Source organism: Balaenoptera ricei, chromosome 4 (genome assembly GCF_028023285.1).
Source record: "Balaenoptera ricei isolate mBalRic1 chromosome 4, mBalRic1.hap2, whole genome shotgun sequence".
Taxonomy (NCBI): domain Eukaryota; kingdom Metazoa; phylum Chordata; class Mammalia; order Artiodactyla; family Balaenopteridae; genus Balaenoptera; species Balaenoptera ricei.
Window position 1 is genome coordinate 78,872,707 of NC_082642.1, and position 26,595 is coordinate 78,899,301.

General features: G+C 35.9%; 1 protein-coding gene across 3 annotated transcripts in view; it reads left to right on the forward strand.

Moving 5' to 3' along the window:
* Window positions 1-26,595, forward strand: part of VPS8 (VPS8 subunit of CORVET complex) — a 288,065-nt gene that overhangs the window by 30,552 nt on the left and 230,918 nt on the right. For all 3 annotated transcript variants that reach the window (XM_059920698.1, XM_059920699.1, XM_059920700.1), the window contains 9 exons: window positions 148-202; window positions 8,325-8,449; window positions 9,198-9,284; window positions 11,692-11,759; window positions 13,039-13,192; window positions 13,295-13,354; window positions 15,021-15,128; window positions 20,214-20,294; window positions 22,686-22,856. In XM_059920698.1, the coding sequence (XP_059776681.1) occupies window positions 148-202; window positions 8,325-8,449; window positions 9,198-9,284; window positions 11,692-11,759; window positions 13,039-13,192; window positions 13,295-13,354; window positions 15,021-15,128; window positions 20,214-20,294; window positions 22,686-22,856 (909 nt within the window). The remainder of the gene's footprint in view (window positions 1-147; window positions 203-8,324; window positions 8,450-9,197; window positions 9,285-11,691; window positions 11,760-13,038; window positions 13,193-13,294; window positions 13,355-15,020; window positions 15,129-20,213; window positions 20,295-22,685; window positions 22,857-26,595) is intronic.

Consider the following 26,595-nt stretch of genomic DNA (forward strand, 5'->3'; position numbering starts at 1 on the left):
CGTTTTGCCTCCTAGATGAAATTTTCCTTATTTATAATAGTTGGTATGTTATCTGGTGCCTAGAGGAAAGAAAACCAGCAAATTCAATTCTGATTATTTCAAGATCCTTGTAATGTCTTAAAATGTAATCTTCTCTTTTGTTCTCAGGCAGTGTCGAGTCTGATAGCAGTGGGTACATCTCATGGATTGGCTTTAATATTTGGTAAATTTTCTACCTACTTTCCTTATTTTAAATATTAAGTATTTGGGTTTTTTTTTAATAATGTCTTTTAATCACAGTTTATATAGTAAACTTTATTTATTTGAAAAAAGCCAGAAAAACTTGAAAAGTAGTGGTCAGCATTTTTATAGTTAAAAATTACTTGACTCAGCTTCATTTTGTTGCTCATTGCAAGTTTATTTTCTTCTTTATGAATTTATAAGCTATCATATCATATCTTTTGACTCTCTGCAGACCTAGACAAAAAGGATATAAAGTTGAGAGGCTGGCATTTTGTCTGCCTCTGATATGTGGTGGTGCTAATGTTTTAGTCTAAATCATATCTGAGTAGTTGGTATTTGAAAAGATCTTCAGAGAAAGAGATTCCCAGGCTTTCTCAGTAATTTTCAGTAACTCTTACTGACAGTAAGTTTTTTTTCATTTACATTGTAAACCCCTCTAAACTGAAAAATTTTTAGCCCATAATCACTTTCTTTTTTTGGTTGAGAAGAGAACTTAGCTAGTTTTCTTTGAATGGTAAGTGATAGTCCTAAGTATTTTCTCATTTTTTTTTCCTACGTGAGACTAAATAAACCTAGTTTTAATCTTTCTTTGCTTTTGCATTCAATACTATGAGCAGAACATTTTGTTCTGTTTACTTAAAAACTATTAGATAATATTTTCCTGTCATTTTTAGTGTTCTCTATGGATCTTAAGTCTTTTGCAACTTTCTTAAATGGAATTCCTGATGACACTGTATTTTAGTAAGGACTCTACAGGATATTGTGTAAGGATTACCTGGGAAGACCTTAATAGCAGAACCACAGTTTGATCTCTGTGGGCCTTGCATTTTTATTTATCATATGAGTGAATAACTAGTTATTTTCCCTTGTTTTTGAACAATTTGACTTCCTATTTATAAATTTTCCATTATGCCAAAAGCCTTATTTATCATGTGTTTTTAACACCTAGTCTTTTCAAAGGCGATTGCTATAAATAATAAAGTTTTATTGTCTGGGGATGAGAAGAATGGAAACAAAAATATAATTCTCTTTAGAGAACTTTAGAATTGATTCTTTAAACAATTTTTTCTTATTCCATAATATGTGTTCATAATAAAAAAATTAGATGAGCAAAAGGTTGAAGATACACCAAATTCTGCCATCCAGGAATAATTCCTAACATTTCTGTATGGCCTTCTAATCTTTTTTCCTGTACATGTGTGTATATATATGTACACACCCCCAAATGGGATCATGTTAATTTGTAACCTGCATTTTCATTATAATGAACATCTTTCCATGTGATTATTAGTCATCTGTAACATAATTTTTTTCTGTATTAAGTTATTAGCTTTTTTTTTTTTAATTGAAGTATGATCGATTTACAATGTTGTGTTTCTGGTGTACATCAAAGCGATTCAGTTTATATATATATATATTCGTTTTCATATTCTTTTCCATTATGGTTTATTACAGGATATTGAATATAGTTCCCTATGCTATACAGTAGAACCTTGTTGTTTATCTGTTTTATATATGGTGGTTTGTATCTGCTAATCTCAAACTTCTAACTTACCCCTCCCCCTTTCCTTTGGTAACCGTAAGTTTGTTTTCTATGTCTGTGAGTCTGTTTCTGTGTAACATCATTTTTAATGGCCACGTTTTACTTAATCATTTCCTACTATAAGACATTTAGGTTGTTTCTAACCAGAAAGTAGAGTGATGAACATCTTTGTAACTGCATTTTTGTTCACATGATTACTTCCTTAGGACAAATTCCTGAAAGTGGGCTTGCTTAGGTCAGGGTATGAACATTTTAAACACTTCTGATGTATACTGCCTAATTGCCTTCTAGAAAGTTTTACCAGCTTGCTCTCCTATCACGTGTAAGAATGCTTGTTTTCCTATGAGGGCATAGTTGGTATCAGATTGATAGAATTCTGGGAAAGGATCTTCAAAGGACTTTTAGTTCAATCCCCTTATTTACATATGAGGTGACTGAGAACCAGAGAGGTTAAGTGACATGTACAGAGCCAAATTCAGAATCAAGGAATACTGAATCCTAAGATCAGTACATTTCCACACTTCCAAGCAGTTCTCCAGTTCTGAGAGAAAAGGAGGCAAATTGCAAGATACATAAAGGAAAGAATGGAAGAACTAAGATGAATGAGGATAAAATATAATGTACATGTTTATCTGTCAGCAGAATACATGTTTATTTTTGTTCCCACTTACCAGTACTCACTTTTCTTCAACTCTATCTGCTTTAATATCCCTTCCTTACCACAAGGTTATAAGAATACGTGCCTGCTTATAATCAAATCCATGCAGAGCTTACTGCAACAAATTAAAATGAAGTCTTTTAAAGTAGAAACTAACAGAGGAGAAGAAGAGTTTATTGTCTTTCATTACTGTCTCCTTAATTTCCTTGGGCCTACTTTCTAATTTTTTTAGACCCCAGCAACTTTCTTGTAGATTTGATGAAATAATAATCTTTCATTACAGTCTCATGAAAAAGAAAGTATGCCATAATGAACATTTTGAGAAAGGATCATAATATTCTAGTTATGCTTTGGATTTTTAATCATGCAGTTAATAAATTTTACTCATTTTTGTGGGAATCAGATATTTGGACAATGAGTTTTAACAAATGGATTAAAATTTGCTTGAAAGCCAGGAAAAAAATGGCAGAGTAATAATACTATGAAGTGTCTAGATTAGAGGTCTGGGTTAAATCTGATCTTTTAAATATCTTTGTTGATCATAGGAAAAAGTGCAGAACTGTACTTGTTTAAGTAACACTAGATTCTCTTTGGAATAGAGGCCTGGGTCATTAAAATAGTAATCATTATAAGCTTCTTAAACGTCATGTAAATTGCCTATTCTTATGGAATTATAGGTATATGGTATTTATTATGTATCTTGGTTCTTACCTAACTATAGGATCTCAACAATTCGAATCTTAATAAAGATATCTCCCTATCCTAAGGCCCTTAGTTTTCCATTTTTTGGGTTGTTAGTATACTTTAGTAGATTATCTTTTGGAAATTGTTTTTGTTTTTATCAAACTTAATGGACTTGGATTTACTGTGCTAAAGTTTGGATATTATGCATTTTCTTTATTTCCATAACCAATACCTAAATATAAATGCTAGATGTATCATTTAATCACATTTAGTATCATTCCCACAGATAACTGAAGTTTATCACTTATACTCTTGAAATTTTACCTGTCTTTTCTCTGAACTTTTGAACTGATTTCTTGCTTTTCTCTTTTTTTTGATCTTTTCTCCATGGATTCAAAGGAAAAGGTATAGTAATTTTGGTTTGCATGAGTGACTCTTTTTCTTTTGACCTTTTTAATGTTGAAAAAGAATGTTACTAGTTACAGTCGATGTCCTCTTATGAAATGCTTATTGAAAAGTTTTGAAATTAAAGTAGGGAATTGTTAAAAATTGTAAATATATGCATACCTTCAATGTTTTATTTTAAATGAAAATAAATCATTGAATATTGATCTTAATCTTTTGGCATAGACCAAAACTGTTTCTTTGAGTTTGTATCTGCCAGTTGGACGTCTGCAGCATCTTTTTTGGCATAAGCTGCATCAGTGATGGGTCATGCAAAATTTGTACATTTACTTAAAAAAAAGAGGTAAAAGCTTAGGCACCTGTGAATCAGTCGAAGTGTGCAAAATTTTAGACTTTCATAAAACTTCTTTTCAGTTTTCTGCAGTTATCTTGTCCATACCTTACTTCACGACAGTTAATTTAAAGCAACTTATCTTTACCAAGTTTTTCTAAAACATTCATTTAGCTTTCATAGAAACAACAGCTCTTTCTTTTCCACTGTATTTCATCAGTTGACAATATTGTTTAATTACATTTTTAAAGTACAGTAATATTACAGTGGCATGAACAGGTTTGGAAATGAACACAACTGACTTTTCGTAAGCATCTGAGTTCTAGAAAATAGCCAGTTAGCTGTGGGGAGTCAGTGTATCGTGGGCTTTAGTCAGTAAGCTTTATAGAGGGAATGGAGAAATTTAATTCTGTGTGTTTGTTAGATGGCGGTCAGGTAAAGTGCTTCTGCTGTTTTATGATCATTGATGATGAAAAATGTTTCCTAATAACTCTTTTCTTCTCCTTTGGTCTTAGAGAATATTTTAATAATGCACAAAGGAGTAGTATTGAAGAATGGTGAATACTGGCAATAAAAGTAGAGCTCTACACACATAATTAGATTTTGATTCCTTCTAGGATCTAGGTATTTCCTTCTTTGATGGTCTTTGGGATGTAGTTAAAACAAATTAGGGGTGAAGAAATAGAGGATTAGATTAATTTTGGTATATGGAGAGAGAGCAGAAATTCTTGAAGTATGTACAAATTTAGATTTTATGGCTAATATAGACTTTATATGTTTTTTATGGCTTTTCTTTGCTACTTAGCACATTACTCTTAAGCCTAGAATATGCTGAGATCTACCCTAAGTAAAGTGTACTGCGAAAGGTATACTGATAAAGAAATAGATATAATTCATTTCACTATCAAATGGATGTGCTTTTTGTGGTATCTGGGCTTCGAGTTCTCTTAATTAATTGGTAAGCTATTTATTATCATTAATAATAATTCTTCGTGGGACTTTCTTGATGGACCAGTGGTAAAGAATCCACCTTACAATGCAGGGGACATGGGTTCAATCCCTGGTCAAGGAACTAAGATCCCACATGCCGCGGGGCAACTAAGCCCGCGCGCCACAACTACTGAGCTCGAGTGCCTCAACTAGAGCCCGTGTGCCACAAACAACAGAGCCCATGAGCCCTGGAGCCTGTGCGCCACAACTAGAGAAGAGAAAACCCGCACGCCACAACTAGAGAGAAGCCCGTGCACCACAAGGAAGAGCCCGCACGCTGCAACAAAAGATCCCGCATGCCTCAACGAAGATCCCGCATGCCGAAACTAAGACCCAACTCGGCCAAAAAAAAAAATCTTAAAAAAAATTCTTTGCATGTGTACCATTGGATAGTTTTCATATTTTTCATAGGCATTTACAAAATTTACGTTCTATGCCAACTCTTTGAAGTTTATAGGAAAAATGATAGTCTCATTTCATATTTCTTGCCCAGATCAGGAGCCCCATTGGAGGAGGAGAATGTGGAGAGCTCTGATATTCACCTTTCTTGCTTCTGTCCAGGTCCTTTTGTTCTTTTCATGTAGCTTTAGAAATTAAGTGTTTGGAAGAGGTTTTAAGTTTGTCTTCACCAAATACGTTTCCCCAGAATTGTCTAGAAAAATCTGGACTACAGAATGTTCTTCTAGTAGAAGAAACCTCTTCAATAAGACCCTGCTTTCTTCTTTCCACAGAAATTCTACCTTTTCTGATTTTAGTCTAAATTGTATAGCAAGTTTGTTAATATGGCACCATAAATATAGAATGTATAATGACAGCAATAAGAATTGATAAGTATCTTTGTGGAATTAAACTATATTACATTTTATGCACTGTCTATTACCTCACAGCCACTCTACCTTATAAAGAGACATTATAAATATAATGAATACATTGTAAAAGTTAAGGACAAAAATTGACAATGTTTTCATTAACATAGTCCTGTGGGATGTAAATTTAATACATATTTCAGGAGTGACCAAGGCTGATAACGTGGTCCTTGTCTTAGCTAGTTTTTTAGTACACAGGACCCACAGTCAGGAAAGCAGAGTCATGTTTGGGTTTTTAATGTAGAAGTTAGATGTGTCTTTTTCCTTCCCTCTTTTTTTCTCTATTTCCTTTCTCTTAATGGTACCCTTAGTCTCTATTTTGTCATACTCCTTAATTCTCCTGTGCTTACTTTCCCTGAGTTATAAGAGTACTTAAATAGTATAATTTTTAAAATAAATTTATTTACTTATTTGTTTTTGGCTGCGTTGGGTCCACACTGCTGCACACGGGCTTTCTCTAGTTGCAGCGAGCGGGGGCTACTCTTCGTTGCGGTGCGTGGGCTTCTCATGGCAGTGGCTTCTCTTGTTGCGGAACACAGGCTCTAGGCATGCGGGCTTCAGTAGTTGTGGCATGTGGGCTCAGTAGTTGTGGCTTGCGGGCTCTAGAGCGCAGGCTCAGTAGCTGTGACGCACAGGCTTAGTTGCTCTGTGGCGTGTGGGATTTTCCCAGACCAGGGCTCGAACCCGTGTCCCCTGCATTGGCAGGCGGATTCTTAACCACTGTGCCACCAGGGAAGCCCAAATAGTCTAATTTAAAGTATGAACTTAGGTAAAGCAGAAAGCATTAGTTAGTGTCTTTAAGTATTGGTGGATCAGAGCTGTATAGAGTTTGGATCTCAAAACCGGGATTACAAAGGATCTCAGCAGGATGCTATTCAAACACTACTCTCCTAGAAGGCAGGCAGCCCAGGCTAAAGGGACTTCTTTTTGAGGCTGGTGTGGAATTTCTGTCTTTGTCCTCTTACTTTCAGCCCATTCGTTGGACTACTCGCATGACCCAAAGTGGTAGCATATATAGAAAATTGTTGCCCAACCACTGAATCTTGACAATTTGCAGAATAAGGTATATGGATAATCCACTAACTGTAAAGGTGGCGCTGACAAAATAAGAATCATGGAAAACACTATTTTAGGCATGCAATTTAATAAAGCAAAATAAAATGGGATGTCATTTTTAGAGTCAGGAAAAAGGAAATTTTAATAACTTGGATTAAACTGGAGGAGGCAGGAACGTATGTAAGGAAAAAATAAGGAAAAAAATCTGTAATTGTTATCATTTTAGATTTGAGTAAACAGGACTTTTAAAATATATCAGACCGTGTATATTTATGAATCTTATTCCTTTTCTGATATTCATCTTGGAAGGCTAAGATCTAAAATGATTTCAGAAAACATCAAATATTTCCTATGTGCTAGATAGAATACAGCCATTAATTGTGTCAGAACTCCTGGGGAGGTGGGGGTTGCTATTTGAGCCTGCTTATGAACACAGAAAAATATTCTTACAGTAGTCACTTTGGATGGGCAAAAGGACTTACCTAGTATTATTCCTTACATTTGAGAATGAATGTCTTTAGGCTCTTTCTGATAACTAGATTTACCTTTATAGGAGGAAGATTTGCAAATGTGGCAGCTATTCAGATGATTGTCAGATGGCTTCTGTGTGCAAGGCACCAGTCTAGGTATTCTGGGGATGTTAATTCACTGATGATCTCAGCCCTTAGAGAGGTCATAGTCTAAGAGTGAGAGTGAGATGTATTTACCTCCAAAAATTAGCACATAGATAGTGAAGGGAAGCACAAACAATGGCTGGGGGAGTTAAGAGACCTCCTGATTGTGCAAGTATGGTAGTTTTTTTCCCCCTTAAACAGTTAAATTTTGTAGACATGCCTTCTTATGTTTAAATTTTTTATTTCATTGTTTTCAAGTGGGTACAATAATGAACTCTATATAATATAAAATAAGCATTGCCTAGGAGAAGCCCTAGAGGAATTTAATTATTAGATAATAAGGTTTAATAATATCTGAGTGCCTCCTGGAGAAATCAGAGATGATTACAGCAAAATTCTTGCCCTTAAGTAACTTAATCTAGTAGAGATTTGAATTATTTGCTTTTAGCATATCAAATGTTGATGCTTGAAAAGAATTTTCTTAAGCAGTTTAAACATACCCTGTGATTTTATTTATATTGTTCATTTGCCTGGTAAACCTTTTCTCCATGGATAATATAATGTAAATTTCAGCCAAACTCTAAATTAATAAATTTTGATTTTTGAAGTTTTAAAGCTACTTTAAAAGATGGTATTTCATGTAACCTTGCATCCTAAAAATAGCAAGAAATACAATTCTAGAATGAAAGTTAGTTCAAAGAGCTTTCGTAAGATTTTTTTTAACTTTGTATTATGCTTCCTTGTAGTTATTGTTTTTTTCTGCTTTCTTAGTGTCTAATTCAATGCCCAGTGTCTAGTAGATGCTCAATAAATAAATTTTAAGATGAATGTAACTTCATCGTTTGATTCTTTTGATACTTGCTACCTCAAAGTGTTTGAAAACAAGCCTATACTAAGTATATATTTATTCATGCCTTCATTTCTTTCACTTGATTTCGTCAATTGCTTTCTTTAGATCAGAATCAAGCTTTGCGACTCTGTCTGGGTAGCACTAGTGCTGGAGGTCAGTATGGAGCCATCTCTGCCCTCAGTATCAACAACGACTGCTCACGACTTCTCTGCGGCTTTGCTAAAGGACAGGTAAATAGGAACTTACTTTTCCCCATAAGACAATGTAAAATCAATTTAAAAAAAAGTATTATCTCTAGATCAGTATCTCGAAGACTAAAACGTCTTATAAAGTGACATGTCTGTAGAGCTAACCTGAGTTTGCTTAGTCTGACTTTTGTCCAAATTTTTAAATATTATTGACTGAGCCAGAGTCTGTGATTTTTAATATCTTAATTCATATGTCCATATAAGTAAATAGGTTTTATAAACCAACCAGGCTGTCATACAAAATTTACTTTCCTGCTGTAGTGAGGATAATTGTTGTTGATTTTTAAGGACACTATATTCTGCTTTGTGTATTCTTATTACTGTGTTCCTAGATAACTATTTTGGTATTTCTTTTTCTTCTGAAACTGGCAGTAAGTTTTGTTTCTTCTCTTCTTCTGACATATTAATTGGTTTGGCAGTAAGCCTTTCTATAATTTTTACCAGTGCTAAAGAGATTGACTCATTAAAGAAATTTCTTTTACCTCTCAGTAAAACAACAAGATTTAAAATCTGAAGGGTAAAGTAGGTTGGGCAGGATGAGGGGAGGATGAAGATGAAATAAAGGCCCCACGCTTTAGTGGATCTGCAACCTTTAGTTATGTTTTAACTTTATAGTTCTTTGTCTGCAATGTTTATAGACCAGGAATAGATTATTTCAGCCAAAAGCCAGGAAACTTAAGTCCAAAAAAGAGCAGTAAATTTGTTTTTAAAGCATTTAGTTGTCTTATAGATCACTATGTGGGATTTGGCCAGTGGAAAACTTCTAAGATCAATAACAGATGCTCATCCTCCAGGAACAGCAATATTGCATATTAAGGTAAAGTCCTTATTTTCTTTTTCTAATCATCTTCATTATTATGCCTTTGTATCCATTTTTAAGTAGATTTCTTTATAAACAGAATCCTTGAAAGTGAACTGTCTTTTACTTGACTGGCCCAACAAGATGTTTTCCCAAGTTAAAACCAGAGATGGGCTGGCATGGTAACATTCAGCTGTAAGTTGTATTGAAATCTAGTAGATGTAGCAGGAAGGAGAGTAAATTGATGTGATCCTGGACGAAAGGCTGGCGGCAAAGACAGGCAGTACCCTACCGAAAACCCATGTGCAGATTTTAAAAGGTCTTTTTACTTTGTTTAGTCCGCCAGGATTTTATTGCTGAGGCGGTGTGCTCTGTCACACTTTGTTGGGAATTACCTGAAGTTCAAGGCACCAATTGTGAAAGAACCAAGCTTTGCATTATGTTTAGAAACAAATCTGTTGGTTTATTTTCTTTCAGGCCTCCAAAGGAAAAGCATCAAGATTTGAATCTTGGCTTTCTCCTTACATGCCTGAAAATAATAAACCAACTTAGGTAACAGATTTCATTTATAAATGCAATGCGAACCTTGGTTTTTGTATGCTGTCAAGCCCATGTTCAGAAGTATAAAATGTACAGGACTATAACTAAGGAAGTCTAAAATCAGATCTTCTGGATTTTAACCATGTACACATTTGGTTACTTAAGCTGTGCAGACCTCTCTTATCCATACACATTCTTTTTAAAGTCTGGTAGCATCTGGAGTTTATGTGTCTGCATCTCGGTTAGTTACATAAAAGTCTTTTGTGACAAAGCAGCATTGAAGCATTTAGTTACAATGAAAACAACCAAGACAAGTAAAAGTAGAATTTCTCCTCTTTCTGAATATCATGGCAGTTTATCTTGACCTCTTTTCATACGGCATGAGCCAACCTCTAATATGTTGTAGTTGTTTGTGTTATGTCTTATCTCCTTTAAAAGATTGAGATCTTTGAAACCAGGATCTGTTTCTCTTTAATTTTTGTGTGTTACCTGTAGTAGCACATTACAATAAATAGTGCTCAATAAATGTTTGGTTGGTTGTTTATAAAAGTCCCGTCCATTTGCAGAAAAAAGCAAAATCTTTGGGAGAAGCAATAGGAAACAGAAGAGATAAAGGCAGAGAGAAAAAGGCAGAAGAGATAAAGGCAGAAGAATGCAGCTGACGTTAAAAGCAGACTAGTAGTGGACATTGTGTTGCTTGGGAATGGTGATAAGTGCAGACACTGACTTTACTTCTGAGGTCTTCCATTGACAACGGCTACTTGCGCTTCAAACCTCTTACTCATTGTTCTCCAGACTTAACCCTACGCATCCCATCAATAACAGTTTGGGCTTTAATTCATTTATATATACATATGTATGTGTGTGTGTGTGTATATATATATATATATATTTATTTATTTAAAAATTATTTAAATATGCTAGTGTACTATATTTAAGTACATTATAAAACACATACACAAGAAGTAGAAAATTAATAAATAAAATCATGAGTGCTGTTATTTTCCCTACACTCCACTTTGGCAACTACTCAGCTAGGCCTTGAGAACAAAGGTGTAGGACTTCTTTACCCGTGTGTGGAGTTGAGGAAGAATAATTTCATAGTAGCCTCCTGTACCTCAACCATCCCTGAAGAGCACAAAGGCATGAGATTTAGGATGGTTTCACAAACCTCTGGGGTTAGGGAGATTAGTCACTGTAAGTGATACAAATTAAGTTATTCAATTTTGTATCCTACAACACTCATATCTACCATACCGCATAAGCCCTTAGGACCATCTGTCATTGTGAACATTATTTATTATTTGAGTTTTCCAGAGTAGATAATAATAACTGAAGTATACTCTGTCGAAGAAGATTGAGGGGGCAGCACGTTTTAGGAAGAGTTACATAAAAAGTTAAACTGCTTTACATGCAGTGGATTAACTCTTCAGTTATTGGAAAACATATTCCAATAAGTTTATTTCCCAAAGATACCAAATGTCTTTCACTGTGTCTTTATTCTTGAAAGCTAGGCAACTGCAAATGTATCCAAAGTATCCTATTTAGCTTAATAGCAAGTTAGAAAAAATTAATGTAAGAACCTAAGTAGAGAACTTTAGGGCTGTTATGAGTCATAGTTTGTATTTTTCTTTTACCCTGATGAAAGGTGGTTTTTGCTTTTTTTAAAGCCTCATTTTCTTAAAGATATTGAGCCATTTTTATTCCAAATATGGGTAAGTTTGTATGTTTAGAGTACTGAGGTAGATCTAGTTTAGGTGATTTCAAATGCTATTAAATGTGTTTGTCTTAGATTTTTAAAATTTTATAATTTTTTCCCTTACCTTTTTAATACTTGATTGGTTGTCTGAAAATGTATAAGAAAATAAATTCCTTCTCTGTTTAGTTTACAGATGATCCAACTCTTGCAGTTTGCAACGACAGCGGAGGCTCTGTTTTTGAATTGACATTTAAGTAAGAGACTAATGGACATTTGTAGACAAATGAAAAGATTAGCTCCAGTTTACTGACTTGAAGTTGAATATGAAGAGGTCTGGAAAACCCATGTGATTGGAAATAGGTTGTGGCTGTGTATTACACTTAACCTGGGGGGGCTTATAGAACATACAGAGCACTAGGCCGGGCCTCCCCAAATTCTATCACAGTAGATCCGAGATGGGATTCTAGACTCCTACTCCCCAGAGTATTCATAAGCTCTGTCAATCTTGGGAACCATTATCCTGGAGTATCTCACTAATTTCCGTTTAGGCCCCAGGCCCAGTTGATTATAACCATAATGGCCAGGTGTAGAAGGGTTTTTATTGCCTTGGCATTGCCCTGTTTACTCTTTAAATAAGAGGAAAGACTACTTAGATACATGCAAGAACATTTATAAATCTGAGTTTAAAAAGTAGAACAAAAAATTCAATGTGTATTGTATTTCCATAAGTTCTTCAAAGTAAGGACTATGTTCCTTGTATTTCTCATACCTTCTAACAATGTCGAGCCCAAAGTAATTGCTTAAAAAATACTATTGATTTATTCAGCTAATGTTTATTGAGCATCTCCTATGTGTAGGCATTGTTCTAGACACCAGAGTTACAGCTATGAACCAGACAAGGTTGCTACTCCAATAGAACTTACATTCTAGTTGGGTCGGGGGTAGGGAGACACAATAAACCAATGCATAAATGAAATAACTATAGATAGTTATGAGTACTGTGAAAAAAATAAAACAGGTCAGTGTGCTGGAGTGCATTTGAGTATAATTTAGGAAGCCTTCTCTCCGAAGGTGACATTTGAGCAAAGACCTGAATGACAATCTGGTCAACAAGTGGAAAGATGTAGAAGAAGTGTTCCAGGCAGAGGGATGTTCAAGCACAAAGCCTTTGAGGTGGGCACAGCGTGGCATGCTGGAGCAGTGGAGAGAAAGACGGTGTGGCTGGAGCATGCGTTTGTCAGGAGCAGCAGTAGTGGGAGAGGAGTGAAGGCAGGAGCCAGATCATATAGGACCTTTTAAACATGGCGAAGAGTGGATTTTATTTTATGTACAGTGGCAAGCCATTGGAGATTTTTTAGGAGAAGGGTGATAAATCTGACCCACACATTAAAAATGACATGCTGATGTCATGTGGAGTTTGGATTGTTGGGGGCAGGAGTAGGAGTTAGGAGGCTTTTTTAGTAGGCCACGCTAGGGCTATAGCGCCTTGGATCATTGCTAAGTTGATCTGGCATTTTTTGGTTACATTTTCAGGAGAGTGATGGGAGTGAGAACATGTGAATCTAGATGCCTGTTCAGTGGTTCCAAGGGTGAAGTTTGCTGTATTGAGCCTCTCCATTCTAAGCCCGAGTTGAAAGATCATCCCATCACACAGTTTTCCTTATTGGCCATGGCATCCTTAACAAAGGTAGGTGTATTTAGAAGTTGAAGCTCATAACTTTAGAGGCTTTGAATACCAAAAATTTGAAAATTGCAGGGTAAATATTAAAATTTATTTTCTCCCCTAAAGATACTGGTCATTGGATTGAAGCCATCCTTGAAAGTGTGGATGACTTTTCCTTATGGACGGGTAAGTAAGGCTCTCCATCTTATTGGTAAAAAGACCATGTCAGGAGGTTGGGGAAAATGACTTGCAAGTGACACATTCTGTGAGGTTGTCAGAAAACTAGGTAGAATGGAAATCAGTGCTGCAAAGGTCACTGTCTGATTACCTTGATGTGACCAAAGCAGCATAAGCTGGTGACTACAGCAGTAACCTGGGGATCACAAGATCTGTACTTTTCTACCTTTATTCTGTTAAGTTTTTCTCTCATGAACAGCTGCTGCTTTGATAATGAACTACTGATAGAGAACACCCCACCGTAATACCCAGCATGAATTGCTGCTGCATACTCTTTCCTTGGCTTCTTCTGCCGCTGATATTTTACTTTGGAGGATGATACTTCTCAGAATGTATTATGCACACCTCAATTTCCCTTTTCTTTTTCCTGATTGGTTGTTTTCAAAGAGTTGTTTTCTTCCAGAGTGTATATGAGGAGAGGCATTGATGGGATGGGATGGGATGGAGAATGATGGTGCAGAACGAAGACTAGTTCAGGAAGTAGCCTCTGTAATGAGGGAGCTCACTCTTCTGTTTTCTTGTTGGTACTCGGTGTATCTTTGGGCCGCAGGGGAAGCAGGTCTGCCCTTTCAGCTGGCAAAGCTGGCTTATATTGCCATTAACAGTTCTTAGGTGAGCTTCATTGGCTAATTGAGATTTATCATGGTAGTATGTGTTTACATCTCTTTGTATGTTTTTATTGGTGTTTTTTCCAACATTTTATTATGAACATTTTCAAACAAATAGAGAAGTTGAAAGAATTTTACATTGAACATCTATATACTTACCATTGTAAAACTCTACCATTAGCATTTTATTGTATTTTATTATATACCTGTTCATCTCTATGCAGCCATCAAATTATGTTTTTTTAAATGTATTTCCAAGTAAATTACAGAAATTAGTACTCTTTTTTCCTAAATATTCAACATGCATATGATTAAGTACAGTTCAGTATTTGTTGAAGTTTTTCCTTTGGTGTAACAATTTACATACAACAAATGTACAGATCTTGAGTGTACATTTGCTGAACTTTGCCAAGATGTATGTACTTTTGTAATCCAAACCTCTGTCAAGATGTGGAACATTACCATCCACACAGAAAGTTCCCTCATGACACTTCCCAGTCAGTCCCTGCTCCTTTGGAATTGATTGATTGATTGATTGATTGGCTGCATTGGGTCTTTGTTGCTGCGTGCCGGCTTTTCTCTAGTTGCGGTGAGCGGGGGCTACTCTTCATTGCAGTGCGCGTGCTTCTCATTGTGGTGGCTTCTCTTGTTGCGGAGCATGGGCTCTATAGACGCACGGGCTTCAGTAGTTGTGGTGCATGGGCTTCAGTAGTTGTGGCTCGCGGGCTCTAGAGCGCAGGCTCAGTAGTTGTGGCGCACGGGCTTAGTCGCTCCGCGGCATGTGGGATCTTCCCGGACCAGGGCTCGAGCCCGTGTCCCCTGCATTGGCAAGCGGATTCTTAACCACTGCGCCACCAGGGGAAGTCCCTCCTTTAGGAATTTTAATGAGAAATTAGGAGAAGTTTTATCAAGGAACACCAGTCAGATGCTGTTGAAAACCAGAGTTTTCCCTTTGTTTTTCTGTCTGTTAACAGTGATGACTTTTTTTTTCCCTTCTCCTCACTTAGATGGATCCTTCCAGTGTTCCATTGCTGGCCTGGCACTTTGTGGCAGTGCATAATTATGTGAATCCCATGCTTGCCTTCTGCAGAGGAGATGTTGTTCATTTTCTCCTGGTAAGTCCTAATGTGATGCTAGATCTGTGGTAAAGTCCTTTATCATAAGATTATTTTTTTGATTCACCAGTAGTTTAATATTGTGTCAAAGAAATATGCTCTCATAATTCTTTGGAGAGAAAGTGACCTATTTAATGTTTATTCGAGGCTTTAGTGGTTAACGTGGAAAACAGATGATCACCCTCAGCTCCATGCCTCTTCATGCTATATTTCTCAGTTCCATCTCCTTTGACTAATAAATAATTGATGGTTTACGTGTATGTATAAATATATAAATGTACATAGGTCTGTATGAATGGCTTACCTATCTACATATAGTGTATTTATTAGACAGCAAGTTATCATTGAGCACATACTATGTTATCTACACTCTAATGGACACGAGGCAATTGAAAGAAGTATAAAACTTAACTCCTTCTTTCACATAGGTTAAAATATGTTTTGAAAGGCAAAACCAGTATGTTCATTACTACTAGTGAGAACAGTTTAAGGATTCAAGTAGGTGATGAGAATTTAAAAATTGATGTAAGTTCAGAGTATGAAGAGATTTGTACGGACTAAAGAGGCTGTGGAAGGCTTTATGAAGGATATAAGGCAGATACTAGGGACTTCCCTGGTGGCGCAGTGGTTAAGAATCCGCCAGCCAATGCAGGGGACATGGGTTCGAGCCCTGGTCCAGGAAGATCCCACATGCCGCAGAGCAACTAAGCCCGTGCACCACAACTACTGAGTCTTTGCTCTAGAGCCCGCAAGCCACAACTACTGAGCCTGCGTGCTACAACTACTGAAGCCCGTGCGCCTAGAGCCCGTGCTCCACAACAAAGACAAGCCACCACAATGAGAAGCCCGTGCACCGCAATGAAGAGTAGCCCCAGCTCGCTGCAACTAGAGAAAGCCTGTGCGCAGCAATGAAGACCCAACACAGCCAAAAATAAATAAATAAATGAATTTATAAAAAACCCAAAAAACAAAAAAAGGCAAATACTATAGGAGGGGTGAATATGCATATTGGGGAAAATAAGATGAACTGAAGTTATAGAGGTAAGAATGTGCCTGTGGAATCTCTTCTTGGGTTTCCTAGCTCAGTGAAGCAAGTACACCACTATCCACCTAGTTTCTCCAGCCAGAAATCTAGGAGTTGCCTTTCAGTTACACTTCTCCCTTTATTTCTACTCTATCACACATCTATTGACTCTGAGTATACGTCCTCTTTGTCTCCCCCATTGCTGCTTCCCACTGACATTTCTAGCCTAGGCTCTGGAGTAGCTTCCTGACTAGTCTTTGGCCTCAGTGTCTCTTTTTTTTTTTTTTTTTTAATTGAAGTATAGTTGATTGACTGTGTTGAGTTAGTTTTTGGTGTACAGCAAAGTGATTCGGTTTTTATATACACACACACACACACACACACACATACACACATATATATATTCTTTTTCAGATTATTTTCCATTATAGATTATTATGAGATACTGAATATAATTCCCTGTGCTGTGCAGTAGGACCTTGTTGTTTATTTTACATACAGTAGTTTGTAGCTGCTAATCCCAAACTCCTAATTTATCCCTCCCCCTCCTTTCCCCTTTGGTAACCATAAGTTTGTTTTCTATGTCTGTGAGCCTGTTTCTGTTTTGAAAATAAGTTTATTTGTATCATTTTTTTAGATTCCACATATAAGCAGTATCATATGGTATTTGTCTTTCTCTGACTTACTTCACTTAGTACGATAATCTCTAGGTCCATCCATGTTGCTGCAAATAGCATTATTTCATTCTTTTTTGTGGCTGAATAGTATTCTGGTGTGTGTGTGTGTGTGTGTGTGTGTGTGTGTGTATACATATATATTTATACACCACATTTTCTTTATCCATTCCTCTGTCAACGGACATTTAGGTTGCTTCCATGTTTTTGGCCTCGGTGTCTTTACATATGCCAACACCTCTACCAGGAAAGCTGTGTGCTCTCTTCCACATTATACTGGCTCATGACTAGCATTGCCTTTCCTGACCTCGGTTAGCATTTCCTGCTTCATAGACACTGATAAGACCTTTTTTGACAACATTCAGCATTTTTAAAATTACTTATCTAATATTTTTTTTCCTCACTAGAGTGAAAGCTCTGTAAGTCTAAAACCAACTCTACTGCTCTATTCCAGCCACTAGGACAGTGCTTGTATGTAGAAAGTCCCTAATAAATATTTATAGAGTTAATGACAGGGAGAAACTTATTGTTGAGAATAAAGTTGAACATATGGCATGGATCTTGATTAGGGGTTGGCAGACTATGGCCTATGGGCCAGATCTGGCTGGCTGCTTGTTTTTGTAAAGTTTTATTGAACACAGTCATGCCCATTCGGTTAGGTGTTATTTATGGCTGCTTTTGCACTACTGTGGCAGAGTTGAGTAGTCATGACAGAGACTGTATGCTCTGCAGAACCTAAAATACTTACTGTATGGCCTTTTACAGAAAAAGTTTGCCAACCTCTGATCTAGATTATATAATAATTGACCTAGATTGGTAATGGGGAGCCATCACAGGTTCTTAGGTAATTAAAGTGATGTGATTAAAGTGACGTTTTAGGAAGATCACTGTAGAAATAGCAAAAAGAACAGATTATAGGAGGTTGGAGGGAAAGGAAAGGTTTTGCTCTTGTAATAAAGCAAGTGTGAGGTCTTTAGACAAGGATGGTTGGTTGCAGTGAGAGCTAAGGATGGCATTTTGAAGGAAAGACAAGGCTTCTTATCTTAGTGGATCTGGGGACTGAAGGACATAAACAAAACATTGCATTTCTGGCTTTGCATTTTAGAAGCATGAAATATTCAATGAGTTAGGGTTAGGGAAGAATTGAATGTGTTGGGTTGGAAGTGAAGGTGAGACTCTCAAGTGTTGTATTGGGGAATGTCCTCTGGGAGGATAGGCAGTCCAGGTCTGGGGTGAAAATGAGAATTTCAAAATAGAGAAGGTAGTTGAAGCTGTGAAAATCAAAAGCGAAAGCATACATAACCTTGGTGGACACTCATGTAGGGGAAAGGAAAAAGAAAAGACAGTAGGAAAGGAGGATCCTATAAAGGCATCTAGAGGTAGGAGGGGAAATAGACCAGTATGGCATCACAGAAGATGAAGAAGGAGAGACTTCAGGACATTATCAATTCCAGGGTAATACCAGTGCTAAAGAGAGATCAAGGAAGAAGACTGAACATAAGGCCACCAGATATGCAAGAAGTAGTTCTTTAGAAACTTTTCAGAGGACTAATCATCAGTGGAATTGAGGTGGAGGCTAGATTATAGAGCCTCGTTAAAGAAATGGGTATCTAGAAGAACAGACTCACACAATCATAGTACAACATTTGGTTACAAGAGGAAAAAGAATGGTTAACTTTCTGGAAGAAGTAAATGAAGGGAAGGTGTTTTGCTTTTGTTTTTTGAAGATGGAGAAGTCAGAAACCTGTTTGATAGCAAGAGGAAAAAGGTCCTTTGAAAGGAGTGACTGAGTATGTTAGCAGGGGAGGGGTAATATTAAGCAGCAATGGAGGGAGTAGGATTTAGAGTATATACAGGTGAAGTGATTTTCTATAGCAAGGACTTTAGCCAATCTTAGAATAGTTAATGTTGGCATTGACCTTTTTGTTTACGAAACACTTTCAACATATGCAAGATATGGAACAATTTGGTGCTGTCTTATTTTCATTTTACAAATGAGGAAACTGAAAGAATAAATGATTTACCCTTGGTGACTCAGCTGTAATAGTGGAACTTACTCTTAAACACATAGCTGTAGATCTTAGGCTCCTTTTTACCAGAGCATTCTTTCTTACAGGGGAGGTGACTTAGGAAGTGAAGATGGGAGTACACAAAGGGCTCACATTAAATGGTCTCAGTTGTTTGTTAAGATATCTGGTGAGGTCAACACTACAAGTGATGGGACTAGAAGGCAAAGAGGAATTGTGACTTAAAGGGAAAGGAAGGCATCTAGAAGACTACTATGGAGAGTGTGCAAGAAAACCCAGGTTGAATTAAACGTCATGAATTTCAGGCAGGTCATTGTGGTGTGTTGTTCTTCAGTGCTCTGTCACCTTGGAGCATAAGTGGAGAGAGCAAATTATAAGGACGGTTGACGATTATAGAGAGTATATATATGCATATATAAGTAAAATATTGACACTTGAGGTTCTTTTGGGAAATTTTGGGCTGTTTGAGCTATAATAGTATCATACTTCACCCAAAGAAGTCTAGTTTCGTCACTGCAGCAGTTTTTTTTCTTTTAATGAACTTTTGTTTTACTTTTTTACATTATGCCACCAATCCCATTTTATGCTTTAACTCTGGCTAAATAGTCATTGACGTGATGCAGTTAGGTTTTTCTGAATTATGACAGAGTGAATATTACATACAGCATTTGCCTGTACAGACATACCCCAGGGATATTGTGGGTTCAGTTTCAGACCACTGCAATAAAGCAAATATTGCAATAAAGTAAGTCACATAAGTTGCTTGGTTTCCAAGTACATATAAAAGTTATGTTTACACTATACTGTAGTCTTTTAAATGTGCAATAGCATTATCTCTAAAAAAAACAATGTACATACCTTAATTTAAAAATACTTTATTGCTAAAAAATGCCAAAACAATTACAATAGTAACATCAAAGATCACTGATCACAGATTACTATAACAATACAATAATAATGAAAAAGTTTGAAGTATTGCAAGAATTACCAAAATGTGACACAGAGACATGAAATGAGCAAATGTTTTTGGAAAAATGGCGCTGATAAATTGATTGACATAGGGTTGCCACAAACCTTCAGTTTGTAAAACACAATATCTGGAAGCACAATAAAGTGAAGTGCAATAAAACAAGGTATGCCTAAACTGACAATTAGACCACTGACCAGATGTACCATGGATTTTGGTACAAATCATGATGTGAATGATTTTTTTCATTTGTACAGTTTCTTTAATTATCAGTATTTTTGTTTTATCCATATTCTGAATGGAAATCATTTTCTAGGTGGATTGACTAGGTGAGACTTTAAAACGTCTCTCAAACAATAGCTGATATTTAGGTTGCTTTTATTTCATCATCAGGTTAAGAGAGACGAATCTGGAGCAATACATGTTACTAAGCAAAAGCATCTTCACCTATACTATGACCTCATCAACTTTACTGTGAGTATTATTGAAATGAAATATCCCCGTTCATTTTATGTAATTGTTTGAGTGCATGTTGTATTAAAGCTACCAGGATTTCTGCCATAAATCATGACCTTTAGGATTATATAAAATGTGGACAGAAGTGAAGTCCTGGGCTTCCCTGTGGTGCAGTGGTTAAGAATCCGCCTGCCAATGCAGGGTAGATGGGTTTGAGCTCTGGTCCAGGAAGATCCCACATGCCGCGGAGTGACTAAGCCCCTGCGCCACAACTACTGAGCCTGTGCTCCGCAACAAGAGAAGCCACCGCAATGAGAAGCCCGCGCACCGCAATAAAGAGTAGCCCCCGCTCGCTGCAACTAGAGAAAGCCCACGCGCAGCAACGAAGACCCAGTGCAGCCAAAAATAAATAAATTTAAAAAAAAAGTTAAATCCTGCTTGTACTGAATAAAGTCTGAGGCTGGTGTGATGCCACATTATTTTTATTGCCTTTTAGCCTTATGTCCTGCTGAACACTGGCAGGATCAGCAAAAGTTTTCTTTAATATCCTGATTAGCTCAAAGGGGAGATCAGAATCATTTCTTCAGGATCATTGCCGGGCTTTCTTTGGTAACACATTTTTGTACTTCTGAGTATGTCCTAATTGGTTCAGGAGTTCAGGAGCTATTCTTTATCTGTGGCTAAAAACTTTTCAGAGTTCTCTCTCTACTATGCATCTCAGTCCTGAGCAACTTTTGGTTAAAAAAAAAAAGATTATTTCTTTTTGCATCAATTTTTATAATAGATGATTTATTAATTTATTTGCACATTGCCTTTCAATCTCATATACAGACTTGATTTAGAAATAATACTTTTTTCATACACATTTCATGAAATAATATTGTTCAACCTCTTCTCATGCGTATAAGACATCAGTGTTTTTGTCATCACCAGAACCCCTTGTTGAAAATCATCTAACACAGTTTTCTAGAATTCATCATCATCGCTTCCATTTAAGATGTTTGAGATACAGCACTTTAAAAATCTGCATATGATTCTGTCCCTGGAAGAAATTTTCCCAACCACACGTAGCCATTCTCCTAATGGTAGGACTCCTAATAGTAGGACAGTTGGTGTTTTTCATTTGTCCTGTGGCCTGTCCTGTCCTATTCATGATGTGACCCCTAACTGCATTGCTTTGTAAATTACCTTTAAAAGGCTTGTTTACAATGTGTCAACACTTAAAATTGTGAGGATCTAATCTGAAGAATAATTGCTAATCCTGCTAACATTTTTTGTCATTCTTTCTCTTTTAACCAGGTGACCTTTGAAAGCATCTAAAAACTAGCACTAAGTGTATACAGGGGCTGAATAATGTGTCTTTCCTAAATGATACTTTGTTTCTCAAAGTAAAGTGATCAAGAGAGCACCTTACAAAAGCTCTTTGTAAATGATTTGCGTGTCAAACTCTGTTTCCTGAGGGACAGTTTTTTTTGGAAAACCAAACCAAACCCTTCCCGTGTAACACAGTGTTAAAGTATATATTCAACATAGTTAAAAGAAAATTGATCCATTTTCAACTTGATTGTCTTTGATATATTATACAAATAATTTCTGAGAACATGGAAAGAGTTCATATAAATAAACCAAAATGAATACCAGAGAGAGAAAGTACAGGGGAAGTACTTTGTTCTGGCTAATTTAGAATTCTAATTGAGCAGATTTTAAGACTTCATTTATTTCTTGGGAAGGGATTGAGATTTTTCAAAAAAATATTTTGAAAATAAGAAATCTTATATATAACCCAAGAAATTTATCAAAATGGTATCCTTCAGAAGATTTTAACATAATTATTGTTATTACTTTTAAGATTATAATAGTACTAATTAAAGAATATTCAGAATATATAGAGAAATAGAAAGAGCAAAGAACTCTGCCATAATTGGTAGGTATGTTTTGAAGGAAATATATATTTTAAATAGCTTGTATTTTTAAATATGAATTACTTAAATGGTAACAATCATTCTTTGACCAGATAGGTTTATGAGGTTGCATTTGCCCTTTTGTTTGATTAATGTCAAAAACACTAGAAATGCAAAGTTGGTCACTTTGCTTAAGTCATTGTGCCGATGTACCTTTCAAAAACATTGATAAAAAACAGTGTATCCCATAATATCTATTAGAGCTCTTAGTTAGCCTTCTTTTACACTATGAGTCATTTTAACACCATCAAAACGCAATACTACGCTGTGCACCTTTTGTTCTCTGGGTTGTCACCGAGTAGTTCTTGCTGTGATTGTGGTGTCATCAAGTTATTAATTAAATGGATAAGGTCGTCAGTGTCATTTAAGGGAGTTGCCAAGCTTTTTTGCCCTGGATGACGGTGTGGGATGGGCCTCACTTTTGTGTTGTTGTGTGCTTGAATTACAGTGGATAAACTCACGCACAATTGTGCTCTTGGACAGTGTAGAGAAGTTGCATGTGATTGATCGGCAAACTCAAGAGGAATTGGAAACGGTGGAGATCTCAGAAGTTCAGTTGGTCTATAATAGCAGCCATTTCAAATCTCTAGCCACTGGAGGAAACGTGAGCCAGGCACTGGTAAGGGTAATCCATTATCTTAGTATTGCTTTGATAACCTTGGTATTTTGTTGTTGTTTTGTTTTAGAAATCGGAATTCTGACAAGTTATCTTTATGTCTTGAGATTTTTTTTTTTAAAAGCCACTAACTAGGTTGAAGTGGATGTGAGTGTGTTTGTAAGTATTCAGGAATGTGAACTAGAACAATAATTCCTGTTGTCTTCTACTTGGAAATGTGACTAATTTAATACCAAAGAATTTTAACTTTCATACTGAAATAATGAAATGAAATTGAAAGTTCATGAGAAAGAAATTGTAAAAGCAAGGTATTTTAGAAAGTTTATTATGTTGGCAACAAGCCTGATAGATTTAAAGAATAAATGACTAGAGAGACAGGTAGCCTATAAGGCTTTGGAAATATTTGGGTGATTAGTAAAGGCTGGAACAGGTATGGAGGCTGTAGCCATTAAAAGGCAAAGATAGCTTTGAGAGAAAGAAAGATGATTCTGGAGGAATAGGAAGTAGATGAAATGTAGGAGCCTGCAGAGAAGGAAGACACAAAAGTTATGATCTTAGTATTAATTTTACTATATTTTAAGCAATGACAATAATGGCCTTTAGCAGTTTACACAGGTAGTTTACAGTTAAATTACTTTGAACTGTGATCTCATGTTTCCTAAGCCAATAATCTTTAAGCAGGAAATTTAGACTTTCTGAGTCTTCTCTGGATAATTTCTTGAAAAAAGTAGTAATGAAGGTCATATATAATGAGTGTCTGCAGTATAATATCTAGCCATTGCTCAAATCTCCCTGAGATATTAGAGCATAAATATATGTGAAAGGGTCTTCCATATATATTTTCAGAATTTAGAAACCAGGAAAATCCAGGAGAAGAAATGGTAATTCAGTAGAATTCACTAAAGTAAGAATAATTATTGTCCCACACTTAGATATTTTCTTTTGTCTGAGTGGTTATTAAAAATACTGATAGACTTTGAACTTGCACTTTCAGCCAAGATGGAATAATGGGGACTGGATTTACTCTCCTGTCTGGAAAAAAAATCAGGAAAAACCCCCAAAAAACAATAGTTTTCAAGATATTAGTGAACTTGAAGATAGAGCAATAGAATCTATCCAAAATGAAACAGAGAGAAAAAATTTAAAAAACACTACTGTTAGTGACTGCAGTGAGACAGCACCACTTAGCCTAATAAATGTGTAGTTGAAATCTCTGAAGGAGAGGAGGGAAAAAAATTTAAAGAAATAATGGTCAAAAACTTTCCTAAACTATAAACACAGAATTGCAAGAAGCTCAGTGAACCCAAGCACAAGTAAAATAAACATAGATTGATCCAAATGAATTGGAAAGAGGAAAATATTAAAGCAGGCAGAGTAAAAAGACTCATTAAATGCAGAGGAGCAACAATAAGCGTGAGAGCAGATTTCTCATCAGAAACAAACTGCAGCAATCTCCAAAGAAGATACACAAATGGCCAATAAGCAGATGACAGGATGCTCAACATCATTAATCATTAGGGAAATGCAAATCAAAATCACAGTGAGATATCATTTCATGCCCGCTAGGATGGCTATAATCAAAAAGACAGACAATAACAAGTGTTGATTAGGATGCAGAAATATTGGAACTCTCGTACTTTGCTTGTGGGTTATGGTGCAGCCACTGTGGAAAACATTTTTGCAGTTCCTCAAAATATTAAACATAAAGATTCCATATGACTGAGCGATTCTACTCCTAGGTAGCTACTCAAGTGGAACGAAAACATATCTCTACATAAACACTTGTACACAAATGTTCATAGCAGCATTATTCTTAATAGCTAAAAAGTCAAAACAGTGAAAATGTCCACTAGCTGATAAATGGATAAACAAAATGTGGCATATCTGCGTAATAGAATGCTATTCCTCAATAAAAAAGGTGAACTGTTGACACATGCTACAACGTGGATGAACCTCAAAAATACTGTGTTAAGTGAAAGAAGCCATATGGAAAGACCATATACTCTTTGATTATATTTATATGAAATGTCCAGAAAAAGCAGGTTTATAGAGCCAGATGTAGATTAGTGGGACTGGGACCAGGAGTAGGAATGAGGGTTGACTGGAAATAGGTAAAAGGTATCTCTGTGGAGTGATGGAAATGTTCTAAAACTGGATTTTGGTGATAGTCAAACAACTGTAAATTTACTGAAAATTATTGTATGCTTAATGAGTGAGTTTTATGGTATGTAAATTATACCTTAATATTGTCATTTAACAAAAGCAGTTGACTGTTTAAAACAAAAGTAATGTTTATGATATGTAGAAGTAACAGTGTGACGAAAATAGTACATAACAGCAGGGAGTGGGGGAAGGAAGTATATTATTGTAAGGTTCTTAACATTATACATCAAATAGTATAATATTATGTAAATGTAGACTAACATTAGTTAAACCTGCATATTGTAAACACTAGAGCAGTCACTGAAAAAGAAGTATACCTTTATAAGTCATTGGTAGCAACAAAATGGAATGTTAAAAAATATTAAATTCAACAAAGCATAAAAAAAGAACAGGTAGTACAAGTAGAAAACAATAAGATAATCTAAACCCAACTATATCAATAATTATAGGAAATGGAAATAGTCTAAACATTTCAGTTAAAAGGCAAGGATTGTCAGACTGGATAAAGAAAGCAAGAACCAACTGTGTGCTGTCTACAAAAAGTTCACATTAAATACAAAGACACAGACAAGTTAAAAGTAAGGGGAAGGAAAAAGACATATCATGCAAACACTAATCATTAGAATGGCTATTTTAATATCAGATTAAGTAGATTTCAGAGTAGAGAATATTGTCAGAGATAAAGAGAAATTTCAAATTGATAAAAAAGGGTTAATTTGTCAAGAAGGCATAACAATCTTAAAGGTTTAAGCACCCAATAACAGACCTTCAAAATATATGAAACTAAAACTAACAGATCTAAAAGGAGAAACAGACAAGTCCACAATTAGAGTTTGGAAATTTCAAAACTCCTTTATCAGTAATGAATAGAATTAGTAGACAAAATCATCAAGGGTATAGAAAACAAAAAAATTATTGACCAACTTGACTTAACTGACATTTATAGAATATTCCACCCAACAAAAGCAAATTACAAACTTTTTCAAGTGCAGGTGGAGCATCCAATAGATTATATACTAGGCCATAAAACAAACTACAGCAAATTGTTGAAGGAATCATCAGGGTGAATCTGGAGAAAACCCAAATATTTGGAAATTAAGTAACACTTTTATAAATAACCCATGAGTCAAGAAGAAATCTCAAAGGAAATTAGAATATATTTTGAACTAAACGAAAGTGAAAATACAGCATATCAAACAGCTGTGGTCTGAAATGGCTCATACCGCTCAATGTCAAGAAAACGAACAACCCAATCAAAAAATTGGCAGAAGATCTAAAAAGGCATTTCTCCAAAGAAGACATATAGAAGGCCAATAGGCACATGAAAAGATGCTCAACATTGCTAATTATTAGAGAAATGCAAATCAAAACTACAATGAGGTATCACCTCACACCAGTCAGAATGGCCATCATCAAAACCTCGACAAATAATAAATGCTGGAGAGTGTGTGAAGAAAAAGGAAACTTCCTGCACTGTTTGTGGGAATGTAAATTGGCACAGCTACTGTGGAGAACAGGATGGAGGTTCCTTAAAAAACTAAAAATAGAATTACCATATGATCCAGCGATCCCACTCCTG